Raw genomic sequence first — 21,198 nt, forward strand, 5'->3', positions numbered from 1 at the left:
TTAGTTCTTGTAACAGCTCTGCAGGCTAAAAAATACTATTAATTCCATTTTACAGATGAGAAAACTGAGGCTCAAGACTGAGTTACTCAGGAAGGTCGTGGAGTCATATAGTGATAGAAAATCCAGGCATCGTCACGCAAAACTTCCTGGCCTGCTGTGCTGCCTCCTAGAACCTCTCACTTAGATGCTTCAGCCAGGACTGAGACCTCAGGGGCCCTGCTTCCATGGTTCCTTCAGTGGCTAGGTCACTGCAGGGTCTAGAGGATCAGTAAGGACTGCAGAAGTCCAGGGGAGCCTGCTGGCATAAACCCCTAGGGACTCTGTTTCTGGGTTAGCTCCCTAGTTTCCTTTCATTCTTTTTATGAGTCCAAGGGGCAGGTTTCCCTTTGTACTGCCAGACCCACTGCTGTCTCTTCCTTCCTACCACTGACAGCTTCCAAAGATGTTTACTGCGAGCACATACACACTATACAGAAAGAGGCACGCTGACAAGATGACAGAGAATCAGATTAGCTCTACAAGTGAATCGATTCTCTGAGTTTCCTTCCGCTGTTTCTTCATGGGGAGCTTCTCTTTTTTCAATCAAAAAACTCAGTTTTAGAAGACAAAAGGAATCAGAACTAAAGCAATATCCACCTACACTTCAGAGACAAATAAACTACTATTACTCTCTTTCACACCATTTAAGGTAGTCTGGCTACAAGGCAGTGTCTCTGCACTGTCCACTCCAATCTCTCTCCACAAAGGATTAAGGAAAGACACAAGCTGAGGAAGAATATAACTCTGCTTACCAATTAAACCGAATAGAAAATCCTGATTAACTCTTGATAATCAGACAAATTCTTTCAGAGAAACTTCACTTATTCTTTCGTAAATTAAGAACACACATTTAGGAAAAGAAGCCAAAGAAACAGCATTTTTACATGCTAGCTTTTTTGATTTTGTCATCTGTGAATGTTCTACTCTTCCCTATTATTGATTTTATCATTTCCATTTTCTCTTTTTTCTATTTCTTAAAAATTTAGTACAGATATTCTACCTTCAAATTCACCTCTACACAGTCTCTCACTCCCACCAATGCCCTCACTTTTTAATTGCATTTAATTCTCCCAGTACTCCCTTGGCTGGTAAACAAAGAAAGGTGTCTTACGATGGCAAGGCATCTTTGATCTTCATGTGGGAGATGTCATTGTAGAGGGCGATGGAAACGACCTCTTCCATGGGGCAGATGAGGCCGTATTCCTCACAGCCATTTTCAATGACCAGGGGATCGGACTTGTGAGGGTCAAACATGATGTTGTTAGGAGTGACAATCATGACGCCTCCGACCACACCCTGAGGAAGAAGACAGAACAGAGTCGCTACAGGCGAGATGCAGCCAGCGTAGTAGCTTTAGTGAACCCATGTTGCCATTCCACTGACTTCGTGAACCCCGGTATCTGACAGGACAATTGCAACCCTTCTACTGGAAAAACAGGCTGAAGAAATTGCATCGTTGGGTGCGGAGTGCTGAGTCAGAGAACCAGACATGCCTTGCTGTGGCCGTCAGCTGAGCCTGGTTCGAGCATGGCTGCTCAATAGAACAGGGATCTTGGGTTTCACATGTATATCTCAGATTCCCCAGTTCCCTGTTGGTAAAACAAGAAGGGCTGTCCCAGGTGGTGTCCTGATTGAGAACTGTGGACTTTACAATTCCCTCAGCACGTATTTACGTGTCCAGCAAGTGCATGGTACTGTGCTCTGGGGGCAGCTATCTCAGTCTCGGTGCCAAAGAACACCCCTAATATTTTGATCTAAGATGCTCAGAAAGCCCACATTCAACAAACAGGAATATGAAATTTTTACAAACAGAAGTGAATATATTCAAACCATGGAAACTGAAAGCAAAGAACAGTTGGGAATTCCCTGGCGTTCCAGTGGTTAGGACTTAGTACTTTCACTACTGAGGGCCTGGGTTCAATTCATGCTTGGGGAACTAAGATCCCACAAGCCATGTGGTGTGGCCTAAAAGAGAAAAAAGGAAAGCAAAAACAGTAGCATGGTGGGAGCTTGTCTGAAACTTTGTTGGTTTACATGGTAGACCATGTTGACCATGGGGATATTGTCTACCAGGCACAGTAGAATACAGACGACTCCCTTTAGGTAAATTATTTATTCTGATACTCTTAATGAGTTTAGTGATCACCTTAGCAAAAAGTTTTGCCTTTCAGACATTACTTATTCTTGGTTGCAAAAGTTTTTCCTACCATTGGAACCCAGCATTCCTAAGAGCACAGGAATTCGCTTTATATCAACATTACCCTTTCTTCAGAGGCTCATTAAAAGTCAGATTTGTTTTTTATACAAAACACCAACAAGCAAAAAACTAAAAAAATTATATAACAGACATTTTCAAACCAGCATCTCTAGTGGCAAACAAGTTGATAACCTAGCATTTTCCAGGTCAAGTGCTAAGCTCCTTAAATGAATCATCTTTTTTTGTTTTTAATTATTTTTTTAATGTTTTATTTTTCACTGGGGTATAACCAATCAACAAACAATGCTGTGATAGATTCAAACAGCAAAGGGACTCAGCCATAAACCCCCCTCCCAGCCAGGCTGCCACATAACACTGGGCTCTCTACACAGTACATCCCTGTTGGTTACCATGAATTATCTTCTAATTAGCACACCCTACTAATTAAATTTTATTATTATTCCTACTTCATAGATGAGGAAAATGGAAGCTTAGGAAATGTAAATATTTTGCCCGGGGTCTCAGAGCTAGTGGCGGTAGAGCTGGATTTAAGTTCAGTTACTCTGACTCTAGCATTTGCTGTTAAAACACATTCTATACTGTCTCCCTAAAACTTCATGGGCTAAGAACTGAAATATAAGTGATAAACCCAAGATCACAAAGGAACACATTTCCGCTCAATGGTTACTATTCCCTTAGTAAGTAAAATGCCAGGCATCCAAGAGGAAAAAACAAATGCACAGTTGTGAAATCCTGCAGCTGAAACTTCAGGTAAGATATTTTTAAGTAGTCTGCCTTTGGTAATTTGGAACTGGTTTAGTTTTCCAAAGATTCTAAGAGAAAAAAAAAACCAAATTGCATAGCCATATACCTTTCCATCAGTGAAGTACCGGCAATTCATTTTCAAAAATTTTACCACTCCTGGCTCGTCCTCTTCTGAAGTGGATGATAAGACTCTCTCGATGGGTTTTAAGGCCTTTCTTGCTAAGTCAGCATCCTTTAGAAAGCAAAAATTTCCACAAATAGAAGCACTTTTAAAAAATATTATTTATTTATATGAATTCAGTTATCTAAGTTTCCTATAAGTAACCTGTTTTTATTAAACTTGAATATTTATAAAAGGCAAATGTCTTCCATCCTTCAAACATAATCACCCAAGTCAAACTAAGATTTTTAAAGCGTATATGTATGAACATATAAAAATGCCTCATCACATCTTTAGAAAATACCTTAAATGAAAGAATTCATATTGAACTCATTCAAATTCTGTAGAAAAAGGAGTAAAAGTGTTACAAATAAACTACTGGCCTCACTGAGAGTTTAACTTCTACATAAACAAGACATGCATTTCTGCCTTTGAGATCTTAAATGTGAACAGGTTTCTTCTCTCAACTAATGACAAATTATTTTAACCCCACCTCTTCAGTGAGGGAGGAGAGTTTCAGATGAACTCTTGAGAAAAATAACGTGAGCTATTTTCTATAATAACTCAAAAACCGGCACTGATAAATCTGAGCTTCAGTGCAGGAATGAAATACATACAGGCAGTTTATCGTATTCTGCATCTGATGATGAAGGAGAGACAGTAGCACCAGGACTGGATGATGATAACCTTAAGGTACTCGAGGGAAAGTTGGCATCTGGCACAAAAAGAACCTGAGAATGGGAAAGAAAGGCTAGGTGAGTCCCAAGAACCAGGGCAGTGTTCAGAGCAGTGACTCTCCGCACAGTTACCACGCTGGGTGTGGGATGAAGACCTCATTGGCTTGCACTGAACTTCTGACTTACTCGGGGTCTCCCAGACTAATCTGTGAAATAATATTCAGCAACAGGAATGTGTGCGGTACAAAGGGTGTTGAACATACTGCAAGGCTCTCACAGAAGAGAGAAAGGTGGGGGGATATTCTGCATAGGCTATGTGAAGCAGGTGAGTCCAAATGAAGCTGTGGGCAGCAGAATTTGGACAGGAAGGGAAGAACCTTCCAGGGCAGGGTACGATAATACAAGGGCATAGACGCGAGAGTAGCATGGCATACTTCTAAACATAACACCCGTGTCAGGAACAAACAGGACGCATCGAGGCTTTCTGACTCCAAGAAGGCCGTGAGGGCTAATGCAGTAAGGTCCTTATGTGAAAAACTATACACGGCAGCATCAATAATCTCAGCACCTTCTCTTCCATCACTGTTTGGGTTATCTAAAAATCCCCTAAGTTGGTGGCGCTGGTGGTAAAGAATCCACCTGTCAATGTAGGAGACACAAAAGACGCAGGTTCGATCCTTGGGTCAGGAAGATCCCCTGGAGTAGGAAATGGCATCCCACTCCAGTATTCTTGCCTAGAGAATTCCATGGACAGAGGAGCCTGGCGGGCCACAGTCAATGGAGCCACAAAGAATCGGACACAACTGAGCGAATGAGCCCATATTGCACTAAACTGCTTTCTTCTGCAAGATATTCTGGTTCCCGAAATGCTATTATGATTCTGTTATTCAACACTCTTTTAACAACACATGCTACATTCTGGCATTATGTCAAATACTATCTTAAAATGACCTCTAATGTTATAAAACATGTGAAAGTGAAAGTGTTAGTCACTCAGTCATGCCCAACTCTTTGTGACCCCATGGTCTGTCCATGGGATTCTCCAAGCAGGAATACTGAAGTCGGTTGCTATTCCCTTCTCCAGGGGATCTTCCCAACCCAGGGATTGAACCGGGGTCTCCTGCATTGCAGGCAGGTTCTTTACCATCTGAGCTACCGTAATTCACAGCTAATCATGTAACAGCTGTTCAATATTGTTACTGAACACTCTGCCCCATCTTCTAGTCATATCTCTATTTTATTTACTTATTTATTTTTGAGAGTTATGTTTTATTCAGTGGGAAGTTTTAGGACTTAAGCCCAGGAGACAGCATCTCAAGTAACCCTGAGAGAACTGCTCTGAGGAGGCGAGGGGAGGAGCCAGGTTATACAGGAGTTTTACAAAGGGCAGGTAGTTTGAACATCAATAGATTATTGGTAAAGAAAACCAGATATCCCAGGGTAAGGAATTTAGCACTTTTCTTGTATAGGAAGATGCAAGAGTCTGGGCTCACTCAAATCATTCCTTTGCATATCTCTATTTTAACTTTGTTGTTCAGTAGCCCAGTTGTGTACAACTCTTTGCGGCCCCATGGACTGCAGCACGCCAGAACTCCCTGTCCCTCACCATCTCCTGAAGCTTGCCCAGGTTCATGTCCACTGCGTTGGTGATGCCATCCAACCATCTCACCTCTGACACCCTCTTCTCCTCCTGCCCTCAATCTTTCCCAGCATCAGGGACTTTTCCAATGAGTTGGCTGTTCACATCAGACAACCAAAATACTGGAGCTTCAGCATGAGTCCTTCCAACAAGTATTCAGGGTTGATTTCCCTTAAGCTTGACTGGTTTGATCTCTTTGCTGTCCAGGGGACTCTCAGGAGTCTTCATCAGCACCACAATTTAAAGGCATCAATTCTTTGGCGTTCTGCCTTCTTTATGGCCCAGCTCCCACAACCGTATGTGACCACAGGGAAGACCATGGCTTTGACTATACGAACCTTTGTTGGCAGAGAAATGTCTCTGCTTTCCAACACACTGTCTAGGTTTGTCATAGACAAATTTTAACTTTAGTTCTTTTAAATCTCTCTTCAATCCAGAAAAAAAGTGAGCCAAGAACAAAACACACCTTAAGATAAGGTGGAAAAATCATCATCAAGGAGAAATAAGATGAGGACGGATAGTACTGAAAATATGAGCTTCCAAATTACCAAACATTCGTTAAGAAGTGGGCCATACAATTTGGTCTAAGTTTCCAAATAACCAATGCAAAGAGATAGACATCATGAGTCAACAGAATTCACTATCCATAAAATAAAAACAAACCAGTTTCTTACTAGTACAAGTAGTCTCCCATGAAGTCTCATTAAAAAAAAAATGTGTCTCACAGTGAACTCTTTGTCTTAATGACACATTGACAGTAAATGCAATAACCAGTTTTGAAGGACTGTTCTTTGTAACAACGTCAAAATGGGTCGGTGGCAAATGTCAAAAGGTTAGAGTTTCGTGAATGTAATTTACAGAAGGCTAAAATTACATGGTCTTAGTATACAGCTCTCATTTATTGTATGTTTCTGGGCTAGGACAGAAACAGATTTCTTCCAAACAGATGTCAATTCTCTATTAATATTTTCTTTTTGCACCTGAGCTCTTGACAAGTGTTAGGCAACGTAGGTTGAGATTCTATTGCCTGACATTCTAAATGTCAGAGAGATAATTCCTATGCTTAAATAGCCCATTGTACTGTAGATAGAAGTGACAGTGTTAACATGGAGAAGTCCAGTCACTGTATGTCCTCCTAAAACACGCAAGTGAGTCTGGATCACTCTTCTTAATTCCTCATCTTTGCCAGAAAAATCATAAGCACAGCCAGATCTCGGGACAACTAACAGCAGATAATTGTTTAGTTATATGAGGGCTACACAGCACAACAAAGGCAAGAAGGACCATCTGAGTAAATGTAGGCCAACCCCTCATTTCAGAGATGAAACCAAGGTCAAAAAGGAAGTGACTTGCCCAAGTTTAATAGCTATTAAAGGGTCAAAGGAAATGAAGCTTTGGGGCACCTATTTTTGTATTATTATCCTTAAGGAGGCATATTAAGATGGTTAGATGAGATGTTTAGATAGCATCACCAACTCAATGGCCATGAATCTGAGCAAACTCCAGGAGACAGTGGAGGACAGAGGAGCCTGGTGTGCTACAGTCCATGGGGTCACAGAGTTGGACATGATTGAGCAACTGAATAACAACAACAGGGCATATGAAGACAGTTCCTATACCTCCTATTAGCTGCTGGGCCTTAATCCAGTACCAATAAACTATTTTGTTCATGGACCTGGTAAAAGAATAAAGAATCACCCTAAGTTATCTTAGTAAGTTCCAGTGGCTACAGCTTGAATTAGTAAGGATATGCTATGGGTCAGTTAACACATTATTCAGCAATATCCCAGACTATAAGAAACCCAATAAAAATGACTAAAATCTATTAATTTCCCAGAGGTAAAAATGTATTACTTTTTAGAAAAATTTTAATTCATATTTGCCCTCAATTACCTGGTACTGGCAGTATACTAATTTCTCTCATTTATGACAAGGACATAAATACCAAAAGCATGACTGTTCAAACTGGCCAATTTATAGCCTGGTGGCTTCATTTGCTGCCCTTGAAATAAATGCAAAGAATACTACTATTGCCCACATGAAGTTCTTCTTAGAAGTAGCAGCATCCACTGTGAGAGAACTCAGTGTCACTAAAAATTTATTTATTTGTAAACTTTTTGATGGCTACCATTCTGACCAGTGTGAAGTAATACATCATTGTACTTTTATTTGCATTTCTTTAATAATTAGCAATGATGAGCATCTTTTCATGCGTCTGTGGCCTTTTCTTAATGATCCTGCTGAAGGTCTCCACCTGTGGCCAGATTGATTACTTTTGTCATGGTACCAAATGAAGGCCAAAATGACAAAAATTTTGCCTTATTTAAAATAAAACGATGGCCATAGTATACCCCATGAGAGGACTAAACCGAAACTTGCAATTCTAAATTAAACATTTGAAGAATATCTGTATGAAATTCTACAGGGAAAAAAGTTACATTAATTTAACTTTTCTTGATGGAAACATCTATTAACACAAAGGATAGTTAAATCACCTGTGTTAATCATTTGCAAAGCATTTATCTCTGAACAGTTCATAAGCATCAGGACGCTTTCAGAAGTCTTGGATCTAAGAGACTGAACCAAGACACAATAACAATGATGACAGTCCTGAGATGCTAAGAGCAAGACATTAAAAATGGCAGTGAAAATAAATTTCTAAAAGTAAAATGTTTCTAAAGGAAAATTCAATAAGAAAATCATTACCTGGCCTGGAACAATAGTATGCGTGAAAAGCTTATTCAGTTCCACTAATTTATTGGGAGTGATGTTAAATTTCAGTGCTATGGAGTTTAGGGTGTCCTGGCTTCCAGCCTAGAATAATCAAACAAACAAGATTCAATACACAAAGCAAAAGACAGACAAAATCTTTCTCCTGATAGTCACATTAATCTATTTTTGATATGAGTGAATAAAAAAGTAACACATACATCCAAATGTATTATGAAAAAAGCAAATACATTCTCAATTCTTAACAAAAAAGTCTTAAATATTATTCATTTCTCGGCTCCCTTATTTGCAAATTTCACTGTCTACTAATAGATTTCTAAGCTTACTCTGGCACAACTTAGGTGTGTGGAGCAGAGGGTCTACGAGTTATAATATAAAGCTAAAAAGAAAAGAAATATTACACATAACATTATTCATAGGGGAAATGGAGCTAGTTTCTCTCTTTGCATTTTTCTATTTGCCTGTCTCTTTACTGTACTTTAGCCCTGTTAAAGACCATTTTCCCCGCAGTGCCTGACACATAGAAGGCATTTAAATATTTGATGAATGAATACAGTGAAAGGCATGGAAATCTAAAAGGACTCAGACTAGCGACCAAAAACTGTCCACTGACATTAACATGACAATTTCCCACAGTCAGCCAAATTAGTGTTATTCTTTAAATCCATAAAATTTGTGGTATGTTTCAGCTGTTCATGTCTCTGTCCTTCTCTAATAGAGGAGGAAGAGGAATAAAAAGAGGAAATAAAAAGAATCCACCCGCCAACGCAGGAGACACAGGTTTGATCCCTGATCTGGGGAGACCCCACATTCTGTGGAGCAACTAAGCCCTCCTGCCACAACGACCGAGCCTGTGACCTAGAGCTCGGGATGCGCAACCACGGAACCCATGCGCTGCAATTACTGAAAGCCACGTGCCCCAGAGCCTGTGTTCACAAGAGGAGCCGCTGCGGTGTGGAGCCTCCGCACTGCAACGAGAGAAAGCCCCCGAGACAACGGAGACCCAGCACCGAGATGCTCCCAACTACAGCCCTGGGTCAACACCGGTGGCTAACTCGGTAAGCTCAACGGGCTCCGCCAGGCGAGCCTTGAATTACAGGCGGAGACTTGAGGCGCCTGAAGGAATTTGTAAGCAGCTGAAATGAGACAGATGTCGAGTTCTACTTACCACTCACTGCCCTCAGGTATCAAAAGCCGACCGACTAGGTGCACTTGTCCACAGTTCTATAACTGTCCCAGAACTATAACCAAGTTCATAGTTACAGATTACACTAAAACTACCTCAAACATTTCTAGAACAAGATAGAAATACATAAAATTTTTAAAAGTTACTGAAAACTTAACAGATGCCCCTACCTTACCCTGAGCAAAATCATCAGTACTAAAGGTTAACAAAAAAGTTTTCAAATATTTTTTCAAGTAGTACCTATTAACATAATATATTCAAACCCACGGTTGTTCAAGGTTTCGAGTCAGTAGAAGACACAGATTGACAATGTAGACAGACTACAGTCAGACTGTTGGACCTGAATTCCAAATCTGCCATTTGCCAGCTGTGTGACCTTGGGTCACTTGCTTAACTTCTCTGTTCCTCAGTTTCTTCATCCAAATGGAGATACATCTGACAAGTGATCAATAAACTGGCTTCATATTTTTACACAAAAACTTGAGGATACTATGTACAGGGCCTTCTGGGAAGGAGGAAAACTTAAATGATCTGCAGGTATTACACATATATACGCATAAAACATATATACAGAACCAAGTTACAGAACCTGGGGACGGATACTTGTACCATTAAATGTTTGAAACTAAACAGAATGCCCGAACATTCACAGGACTGGAACAATATAAGCAATTGTGTAAGTGGCTCTGGTCATGGTTCTCTAAACACAAAGTTATGGGTCACCTTTTAATAATGAGAAGTACACAAAATAACTGGCCAACTAATCTCCATAACATGAATCAATCAGGTGGACAGATCTGCACTACTAATTTGATCGCCCGTTTATATGAATTAATTTGGGGTTGATTTTTTACGCTCACTGCATCGTTTAGTACACCCTGTGTGAAGCATCTCCTAGCAAAGACTACTTCTCATATCCTTGGAGGTGCTTGTGAGTCACACTGTAGGATATACACATGGCTTTAGAATCAATGATGTTTTTAGTGATAAACAATCCAACACTTTCACAAGATCTTGCAGGAGGTAAAGGCACTGTGCTAGGTGTTATGGGCATCAACAACATATTGTAGCCAGTGGTAACGGGACATACATAATCATCCCCAAATCTTCCTGGAAAGGCCCAGGCCTATAAACCATAGAAAGATGCCTAGAAAAATGACCAGAGCACTGTGCATGAAATGCCAGTGCCAGGGCCTCCAGTGTGGGAGGTAACAGGCAGGAAGGCCAGGGGTCTCCAAATGGAGGCAATAGGCTGCAAGTGTCAGACATTTTTTAATCTCTCTCTTAAGCAGCAGGAGGAAACAAACTCGAGATATATTTTTTTCCCCTTCTCTATACAAGTTTAAAAAGAGGTTAGTCTTAAAATACTGTGTGGCCATAATGACACCTGGTTCCACCTGAACTTAACTTTTCTCAAACCTTGAGTTAACCAATGCATTTTTCTTAAGGAAATGTTTGTCTTAAGCTATGTTAATGTACTATGCATTTACCCCAGACTCTGTCTTCAAGCCGGTTTGCCTAAAGGCTCAGAACTCACCTGACAAACCAGTATGTTACACACTGTTCTCTTAATCTATGTTATTGAAACTATATATTTGTATGGGAATCTGCCTTTCTTCAAGATTCACGTCAATCGTTTTATGGCCCAGGATGACTCCCCGGTGCCAAGATTATCTCAAAATGCATCTTGTGGGTGAGGGGCCTGGTGCCATTCTCTGAGTTTTGAGATATTTCCTTCCTTTAATTAGCAGACTGCTAGTAGCTATATAACATCCAGCTAAAGACTAGCAGGGGGGTATTCTTTCTGCCTCCTTCTGATGTCTATGTCAGAAGCTTTCTCTATCTCCTTTATACTTTAGTAAAACTTAAAGTTTTACTAAGCCTTATCTCTGGCCCTGAATTGAATTCTTCTCCTCCGGAGGCCAAGAATCCCAGCGTCTTTCCATGGTTCAGCAACAACCTTTCAAATGTGATGCTTTACAGAAGCTTGGAGAAGATTCACCATTCTAGAAGAAATGCCAAGGAGGGACAGGCCTTGCTGCTTGCCTTATATAGAGAGCCAGGCATTGCACACAAATAATGAGTAGAAAATAAATACACATGAGGAAAACACAGGGGCAGGGGCAACAGCACTTAATTTCTTTCTAGAAATCAGAGATCACTCCTCAGCAATGCCAGTTCAAAGTAATGAAAACAGATCTATAACTGAGTGCCCACTTCGTGCCAGGCCTGGGATAAGCATGCACAGCTGCTGGCCTCCAGAAACTCATGGTGTGATGGGAGAGATGAGTACATGATGGGGAGGTGCAGTCATGGACACATACACTGTATCATTCGTCTGCTGATTCAACCATATGGAGGTCTAATACCCTGCAAGCACCAGAATTAGAATGGCAACCAAAATGGGATCTGGTCTCTCTCCACGGGTATATGAATTAAGGCACAAGAAAGACATTGAAAGATAACAATTACACTAGTGAATCAACACTGTTAAACTGATAAAGATGATGCAAAAGAACACAATTCTATGAGACGGTAAAATGAAGGAATCTGCCCTAGACTTGCAGGATGGTCACAGAAAGGAAGAATGAACATAGAGAGTGATAGGAAGATGATGTTCAGGCTGAGGTTCTGGTTTGTAAAAATGTATGGATGATGGAGTCACTGCTTCTTGAAAAAAGGCCAAGCCCAAAGGTCTAAGTGAATGTGTTGAGTAGACAACTGAATAAATGGTTTGGGAAGTCAGAAAGCATGACCAGGAAGGAGACCTAAAATTACTCATCACTGGCATATCAAAGGTAATTCAAGTAATAGGTTTATTCAGGGAAAAACTACAGAAAGGAGAAATGACTGAGGTCTTAAGAAGCTTTGCTATTTAATGGCTACACAAGGGGAAGGCAGCTAAGGGGCAGGATGTGTCAGGAGAAACATTATGCAAACCTAGCAGTATTAACACATGTTTGTACTACCTGTTTATACTTACAGTGTATTCCATAGTACCATGGGGCTTCTGAACCACCATCTTCTTCTCTTTTTTATCATGTGTTTTGTTTGGATTGTCATCTGAGGAATAAAATAAGTGAATGATTTCACTTTCAGGAATTGAGGATACGGTAAATTACAGTATATTAAAACCCATTCTCAAAATGACTTTGAAAAAATAAGAAGACACTAAAAGAAAAATGGGCTGAAGGTACAAATAGACCAAACTCATAAAAACATATTGGTCATCAATGTATACATGAATAAATGATTAATGCTAACTGAACTGAACTGTAATTAAATAGTACAAATAACAAAGAGGTTATGCCTTATAGTTATCCAAGTATTTGTTTAAATGATAATGTATAATGATGAAGTTAAACTAGTATGGTGATATAATTGATATACAATGTAAATCAGTACAGCCCTTTTAGAAAGTGATTTGTCAATATGTAACAATAGCCACAAAAATGTCCATAACTCAGTAATCTTTCCCTTACTTATCCTAAGGAAAAATCAAAACAAGGAAAATGCTAGGCACACTATATGGTTACTGCAGTATCATTTATAACAATGAAAACCTGGAAAGACCTTTATGTTCAACAACACATTAATCTGGACCACAGATAGAGCTGCTTTTAAAGGTCAAAACCAGTCAACCTAGTAGTTTGGCAGCTACCAAACTACTACCAAATGATTCAACCTAACTGTTATAACAAAATACCTCTTAATATAATCAACCAGGACACTGAAAACCAGAGAAACATATATCAATGGATATACATTTAAGTGACAAAAAGTACAAGATTGAACTAACTATGAAAAGATGCTCTAACTTGTATGAGATCAGAAAAATGCAAATTAAGACAAGCTATCATTTTACAGCTATTAGCACGGCAAAAATCAGAAAGTTGGATAATTCTAGGGTTGGCAAAGATGCAAGCTGCTACACGGAATGTAAACTGGTAAAACCATTCCAGCTAAGTAATTATATACAGCCTGCTGCTGTTGTTTAGCCGCTAAGCCGTGTCTAACTCTTTGTTACCCCATGGACTGGAGCCCGCCAGGTTCCTCTGTCCATGGGATTTCTCAGGCAAGAATACTGGAGTGGGTTGCCATTTCCTTCTCCACAGGATCTTCCTGACCCAGGGATCAAACCCATGTCTCCTGCATTGGCAGGTAGATTCGTTACCACTGATCCACCAGTATGACTCAGCAAATTGACCCACAGATACACATCCTCTCCCAGGAGATATCAGAAAGTGAGTGACCTGCTAGAGGGTGCATAGAACAGAGTTATCTGTGGCAGTGGGGAGCAGGAGGGTAAGCAAAATATATCTAAGTACTGCCTAGAATCCCAGAGCATAACAGGCCAGAAGCATACACCAAAACATGTTTAGAGAGAAACAGAATGGTATGTACAGAGTGGTACCATTATATGTACTAAAAACAGCTGCACACAAAACTGCACACATAAAAAAAAAAAACAACTTTTATTTATTTATTTGACTGCACCTGGTCTTAGTTGTATCACGTGGGATCTAGCTCTCTGACCTGGGACCCCAGCACTGGGAGCGTGGAGTCTTAGCCACTGGACCACCAGGGAAGGCCCTGTGGTTGAACAGTTTTATCAACCTGTTTCTTGCCTATAGAATTTGGGGAGTTGATCAGTCTTATTTCATCTTCTTTCGGTTCCTTGTCTATAGAATTTGAGAAGTCTATCAGTCTTATTTCATTTCAGCTTCTTTCTATTCCCCTCAGTCCAATGTGGCAATGTTCCTGCTGGTATAACACTCAAGAACTTGGAGGGTCCCCTGTCCATTAGACAAAAGGCTCATTTACAGATCTTTTCAAGAAATCCCATCTCTGTTTCTGACTTCCGCTGGGATGGCTGAGGGAATCCATGAATTACAGCTCTGATCTCTTCAAAGAGCCTTCTGACAGCTAGACACACTTTTTAAGGCTACGTCCAAACAAAAGCCCACTCACATTGAACACAACAGAATGCAGTGGATGGGGAGAGAAACAAGAGCGGGAGATGAGGACCCTCCCCATCTGAGACCCTACAGCCCCCCATACCCACATGCAGACCAACAGTATCATTTCAACTACCCAACAAACACGGATGAGCTGGCTGAGGACGGAAGGGAACACAGGAATGTGAAAACAGTTAACGTACATGGGATTCTCTGCCTTTTAAGAATTTCCTTTATATTATTTAAAATTAAGAACCAAGAGGAAAAAAAATAGACTGCTATTACAGTCCTTTTCTAGTCCTTTATAGAATCAGAGACACTCTGAAAATCTATTATAAGCTTATTCACTCAGCTGTGTCCAACTCTTTGTGACCCCATGGACTGTAGCCTGCTAGGCTCCTCTGTCCATGGAATTCTCCAGGCAAGAACACTTGAGTGGGTTGCCATGCCCTCCTCCAGGGAATCTTCCGAGCCCAGGGATAAAACCCAGGTATCCCACATTGCAGACATATTCTTCACTGTCTGAGCGACCAGGGAAGCCCCAAAATCTTCTAGACTATGTTAAAAAAAAAAAATGGTTTCTCTTCCTTTAGGTGATCGATCACAACTAAATTATTTCAGGAAGATGAGACTCTACTGACTATGGTCTTTAGGTCTCCAGATTCTGTAGGAGGAGAATCTGGAGGTTCCATACAGCCTAGTGAAAAATCAAGGAGAGTATTTTAAAACTCTCATCATCTGCATGGTGTTCATTCCTTTTAATATCTTAGCTCCACTCTCTGCCCCACACCCCTGCCTTTTTCTTTGCCGCCATAATCAGCTGTCCCTTTAGGTCCTCCTGCTTTCAGCACAGTCTCTTCATATCCTTCTGTAGGTGCTTCCTATTTCTAGAGCCTAATCTGCTGCTTCTTCCCATCTGTGGCAGCTTCAGCTCATGCCCTTCCACAGGTTGTACATAGTCATCTCTGGTCCCACTGGGGGTCCTGTTGTATGCCAGCAAATCATGAGAGTTTCCATATTATTCAGCTGCCAAAGAAAGCCAGGTGCGGGCTGAACTTTTCAGGATAAACTTGACTATGTACAACTGATTTACTACAAAAATTACTTTTCTTCAGTACAGGTGGATAGGCCAGAAAAACGGCAAACAAGGCAATAATATATTTAGAAGGAAAAAAAAATACAACCTTTCCTCCTGAGTCTAAGATTTTGAAATATCTGAGGCAAGGACCATGATGTATACATCTTTGAATGTCTTGTGCCCTAGTGTGATACCCATTACACATGCTTGCATGAAATTTTCCAATACAGATCAATGGGCCTGATGAGTTTGAATATGAGCAATGTTTTCACTGATAGAACATCACACCAGGAACATCATCTGAAGCAAAGCCACAAACCAAACATTAGGTTTTACAGCTGAGTGAATACAGAAAGCTGAGAAGTAACTGACACGTTCTAAGGACCCAATCTGTCTTCACCTGATTATAGCCCAAGGTAAGGATTCATCAGTTCAGTTCAGTTCAGTCCCTCAGTCATGTCCCAATCTTTGCGACCCCATGGACTGCAGCATGCCAGGCCTCCCTGTCCATCGACAACTCCTGGAGTTTACTCAAATTCATGTCCATTGGGTTGGTGATGCCATCCATCCATCTCATCCTCTGTCGTCCCCTTCTCCTCCTGCCCTCAATCTTTCCCAGCGTCAGGGTCTTTTCAAATGAGTCAGTTCTTCGAAACAGGTGGCCAAAGGACTGGAGTTTCAGCTTCAACATCAGTCCTTCCAGTGAATATTCAGCACTGATCTCCTTTAGGATGGACTGGTTGGATCTCCTTGAACTCCAAGGGACTCTCAAGAGTCTTCTCCAACACCACAGTTCAAAATCATCAATTTTTCGGTGCTCAGCTTTCTTTATAGTCCAGCTCTCACATCCATACATGACCACTGGAAAAACCATAGCCTTGACTAGATGGACCTTTGTTGACAAAGTAATGTCTCTGCTTTTTAACATGCTGTCTAGGTTGGTCATAACTTTTCTTCCAAGGAGCAAGTGTCTTTTAATTTCATGGCTGCAGTCACCATCTGCAGTGATTTTGGAGCCCCCCAAAATAAAGTCAGCCACTGTTTCCACTGTTTCCCCATCTATTTGAAGTGAAGCGATGGGACCAGATGCCATGATCTTAGTTTTCTGAATGCTGAGTTTTAAGCCAACTTTTTCATTCTCCTCTTTCACTTCTATCAAGAGGCTCTTCAGTTCTTCTTTGCTTTCTTCCATAAGGGGGGGGTGTCATCTGCATATCTGAGGTTATTGATATTTCTCCTGGCAATCTCGATTCCAGCTTGTGCTTCCTCCAGCCCAGCGTTTCTCATGATGTACTCTGCATATAAGTTAAATAAGCAGGGTGACAATATACAGCCATGATGTATTCCTTTCCCGATTTGGAATCAGTCTGTTGTTCCATGTCCAATCCTAACTGTTGCTTCCTGACCTGCATACAGATTTCTCAAGAGGCAGGTCAGGTGGTCTGGTACTCCTATCTCTTTAAGAATTTTCCACTGTTTGTTGTGATCCACACGGTCATACTGTTTCCTAAAAATTTTTTTTGCAGTAAGTTTTCAAGACAGCCAGCTGTTCCTCTCAGTAAGTGAAGTCTTGGATACATTACCTCCACAAGTTCCACAGCATGTGGTCCATGAAGCTCTGGGGAGAGGAGGCAGAGCCCTGGGCTGCCTGGGGAGAGGATTTCTCTGCCGGGTTCAGGAGGGGCTCCACCGCCAGCATTTCAGGTGAGGACTCAGGGCCACCCTCAAGGATGTAGTTATCTCCCAGTGACACCTGACATCTCTATTTCGAGCTTCAGGTCTCCTTAGACCTTTCTGTTGTTCAGCTGCTAAGTTGTGTCTGACTCTTGGCAACCCCACGGCCTGAAGTACACCAGGCTACCCTATATCCTTCACCATCTCCCGGAGTTTGCTCAGATCCATGTCCGTTGAGTTGGTGATGCCATCCAACCATCTCATCCTCTGCTGTCCCCTTCTGCTTTTGCCTCAGATCTTTCACACCTGCCCAAATTCAAATTCTCCCCCTGCTTACAAAAACTTGAAGCAAACAATGTAGAAGTATCTACTACCAGAGGAGAACAAAATTGGTCAAGTGGTCCTCAGAAGCCATTCAGAGCAAAGTAACTGTACCTCCCGTTTGCCCCGCCTCTGAAAAGTTTTCAGAGACAGTTTTTCCTGGTCCAATAAGTATACTGAAGAAAACCTGAGGTCTCCTGCATTGCAGGCAGATTCTTTACCAGCTGAGCCACAAGGGAAGCCCAGAAGAATGGAACACAGGCCCTTTTGCCTAAACTGTCTTGTTTCCTCATAAATCCTAGAAGGGTTGAAATGGGCGATGGGGGGAGTCAGCGTTGACCCGGTGCCCTGTCCACAGGTCCTGCCTCCTCCTCCCTTCCCTGCCCACAGGAGGCCCAGGGGTGTCTGGAACACACGCCTACTGGCTCCGGCATCTGAGGAGATCCTAGATAACATTTGTTGAAAGACTCCTTTCTCTCTCCGTGCGTTGGGGCTAACAGAAGTTGATGTTCAGGAGTCCAGGGCCTGGAAAGGCAGGAAGGCTGGATGTAAAGGAATCTTATCACGGCCAAGGAAATACATTTTAAGAGAATACCTGAGGCTTGAGAACAGAACCTACAGAAGTCTGAGATTTGGAAGGCGGGGGGGTAAAAAGAAATGTGGTTGATTGAGGGGGTGGGGAAGATTGAAAAGAAAGGAAAAGATCATTACGTCACAAATGCATAGAAACCAAGCTAAAGGAAGGCTGTACTGACGCTGTCAAATGTTACCCTGAGGATGGGAGATGGAAACCTGGAAACAAGTAACTGGGAGGCCACAGAGGTCCTGCGGTGAAGAGTGATCTCAGGACAGATGTGCTGACCCTTTCAGTAAAGTAGGGATAAGGTCATCTGCTAAAATGTAAGGAGTTTGAAGACACGACTGGGGGCTTAAGGGGCTGTGAAATTTGGAAGAGTTATTGCGGCAAAGATGAGGTTTCAATGATAGAAATACTGAAAGAAGCAACAGGAAGAAGCAGTAAGGGTTTCCCTGAGGGCTGAGTCTCAACACCAAGGTGACAGACCGTGGAAGGAATAAACAAACCCCCTCTGTCACGGCCACCCGTGTTAGGAGAACGGCATGATGTCTCTGCTGCTACTGTAAGACATTACCACAAATCGAGTGGTTCCGAATTTTAAACAGTCACACACTTATGATCTTATAGCTCTACATGTTTCAAGTCTGACATGGGGTCTCACGGGGCAAAATTCAGGGTGTCAGCAGGCAGTTCTTTTCCAGAGGCTTGAGGGGAAGACTGACTTCCTTGCCTGTTCATCTCGGAACGAGCCCACCTTCCTGACTTCAGGGTCCCTCCCTCAATCGGCAGAGCCAGCAACATCAAGCCGAGCCCCCTCACGCTGCTATTTCTCCAGTTCTCTCTCTCCTGCCACCCTCCTCTCCCTCTTAGCACTCCGGTGTTCACACTGGGCACACCTAGATAATCCAGGATGCTCTCCTCCTTCAGGTCAGCTGATTAGCAACCTTAATTCCATCCACAACTTGAATTCGCCTCTGCTGTGTAACCTAACAGGTTTCAGGAAAAAGGACAGGGACACCTTCTGTGAATGGGCAGGGGACATTATTCTGCCTACCAGAGATGGAGAACAGGCTTACGGGAAGAGACAAAAGAATTTCAGATCCCAGAAGGGGAGTTTCGATGATTCCAAGTAGTAACCCACGTATGTGAGTGTGCTGGGGTGGGGGGAGGGAGAAAGGGTAGAGGCGGTTAAGGAATGCAGCTCTGGTTATGTGTTTTGGTTTTGAAAAAAACAAAATCCAGCAAAAATGAGATACTATCCATGACCTTGAAACCTGGGCATGTGGCTCCAGGCACAGACCACTGGGACTGAGTGAAGTCAGGACAGTGGACATTATCCATTACTGTCCCTGAAAACAGAAACAAGAGACACTGGTGAATCCCCTGGCTCTTGGTTCCGTAAGCTCTACATAGATAGAGGAAGGACAGAAAAGACAGTATGTAGCTTTGTTTTTCCTCTTATTAGCTATCTGAACAAGCACAAATAGAATGCTGAAAATTACTAGGTTTTCAAATTTTATCAGGATCAAATTTGCTCTGGCCTTCCACTTGCTGTCTGTGTCCCTTCTTCCCACACTCCTCTTGAAGAGTCAGTTCTCTTCTTTCCTTGCATCCTTATCACAAGACCATCTGAACAGAGGACACGAGGCTGACGGCATAGGACTCACTACACACTTGTCCAAAGAGGAAGGATGGCTTCCAGGACATCCAAAAGAGTGGGATCCAGTGCAGCGGTAACTGTCTATGTCTCTCTCATGGTAGTTTACTCGCTAAGTCCGACTCTTGCAACCCCATGGACTGTAGCCTGCCAGGCTCCTCTGTCCATGACATTCTCCAGGCCAACAATACTGGAGTGGGTTGCCATTTCCTTCTGCAGTGTCTCTCTAGAGCTTTCTAAGAAAAGGCCATCCTGATACATAAACAGGAAAAGCTGTTTCCAATGACAGACACAGCCCCAGACTGGAAAGAGATGGCATAATTTGATTTTAATCAGTCAGGTCATATACCATTTCCCTTATGTCACCCCACATTTTTTTCTGATTACAATTTGGTTTTGGAGTCAAAACGAGCTGGCTTCACCAATCAACCCTCAGAGCTGTGCAATGTTGAACAAGTCACTTAAAATCTTTGTACCTCCATTTCCTTATCTGTAAAATGGATGTCTCACAATGTTGCTCAAAAGCTTAAATGAGATAATGGGCACAGTTTATCTCAGAGCCTGGCACAGAGTGTTTAACAAATGCTACCTTGGACAGCAAGGAGACTAAACCAGTCAATCTTAAAGGAAATCAACCCTGAATACTCATTGGAAGGACTGACACTGAAGCTCCCATACTTTGGCCACCTGATGCAAAGAGCTGACTCAATGGAAAAGACCCTGATGCTGGGAAAAATTAAAGACAGAAGGAGAAGAGGGCAACAGAGGATGAGATGGTGGGATGGCATCACTGACTCAATGGGCATGAACTCAGGCAAACTCCGGCAGACAGTGCAGGACAGGGAAGCCTGGTGTGCTGCAGTCCATGGGGTCTTGAAGAGTCCAACACGACTTGGTGACTGAACACCAACAGTAACATCAATAATGTTAAAGTTTGAATACAGAAATATGAGAATGACATAGCATTAATGTGATAGATGATTATAAATTGTTTAAAGGAGAAAAGCCTTATCTGATCACTTCGGTACATGACAAAAAAAAAGCATCTGATGAAATTAAATAGCCATTATTATATATATTTTTAAATAACATTTAAAAAAATCCAACTGTTAGAAAATTAAGAATAGGAGTGAACTTCCTTAACATGATGGAGAATGTCTACTCTGTGACATTCATTAGAAATGGGCTTCTGAAAAAGCAATGAAACCCTAAAGGTTATATACACCAAAAGCAATTTCCCCATAAGAATGAAAACAGAATGACTTCATGACATCATTCAGGACTGCAATGGCTTGTTAATTACCTAAATGCAGCCTGAACTAACACATGAGTGAGGCCCCCACCCCAGCCTTACAGAGGATTCCGGGGCCTGCAGTGGGAGAGACACTCACTGGCACTGCACAAAGTCCATCCATTCTTCTTTTTCCTGTTGTTCTGTGAAGATAAGTGCCTGAGAGCACTTCCAGCAAAGCTTTTAATGCTTCTGGGCAGAGTATCTTCCAGCCCACTAAATCACAACAAAGAGGTTAACCTAATGTGA

At 41.8% G+C, this 21,198-nt stretch overlaps 1 protein-coding gene across 6 annotated transcripts in view; it reads right to left on the minus strand.

Annotated features, from left to right (window-relative positions):
• NCOA7 (nuclear receptor coactivator 7) overlaps positions 1-21,198 on the minus strand; it is a 158,545-nt gene that overhangs the window by 44,555 nt on the left and 92,792 nt on the right. For all 6 annotated transcript variants that reach the window (XM_043439015.1, XM_043439019.1, XM_043439018.1 and 3 more), the window contains 5 exons: positions 12,377-12,456; positions 8,184-8,291; positions 3,779-3,892; positions 3,108-3,233; positions 1,151-1,335 (listed from right to left, as the gene is read on the minus strand). In XM_043439015.1, the coding sequence (XP_043294950.1) occupies positions 1,151-1,335; positions 3,108-3,233; positions 3,779-3,892; positions 8,184-8,291; positions 12,377-12,456 (613 nt within the window). The remainder of the gene's footprint in view (positions 1-1,150; positions 1,336-3,107; positions 3,234-3,778; positions 3,893-8,183; positions 8,292-12,376; positions 12,457-21,198) is intronic.

Source organism: Cervus canadensis, chromosome 20 (genome assembly GCF_019320065.1).
Source record: "Cervus canadensis isolate Bull #8, Minnesota chromosome 20, ASM1932006v1, whole genome shotgun sequence".
NCBI classification, from domain to species: Eukaryota; Metazoa; Chordata; class Mammalia; order Artiodactyla; family Cervidae; genus Cervus; species Cervus canadensis.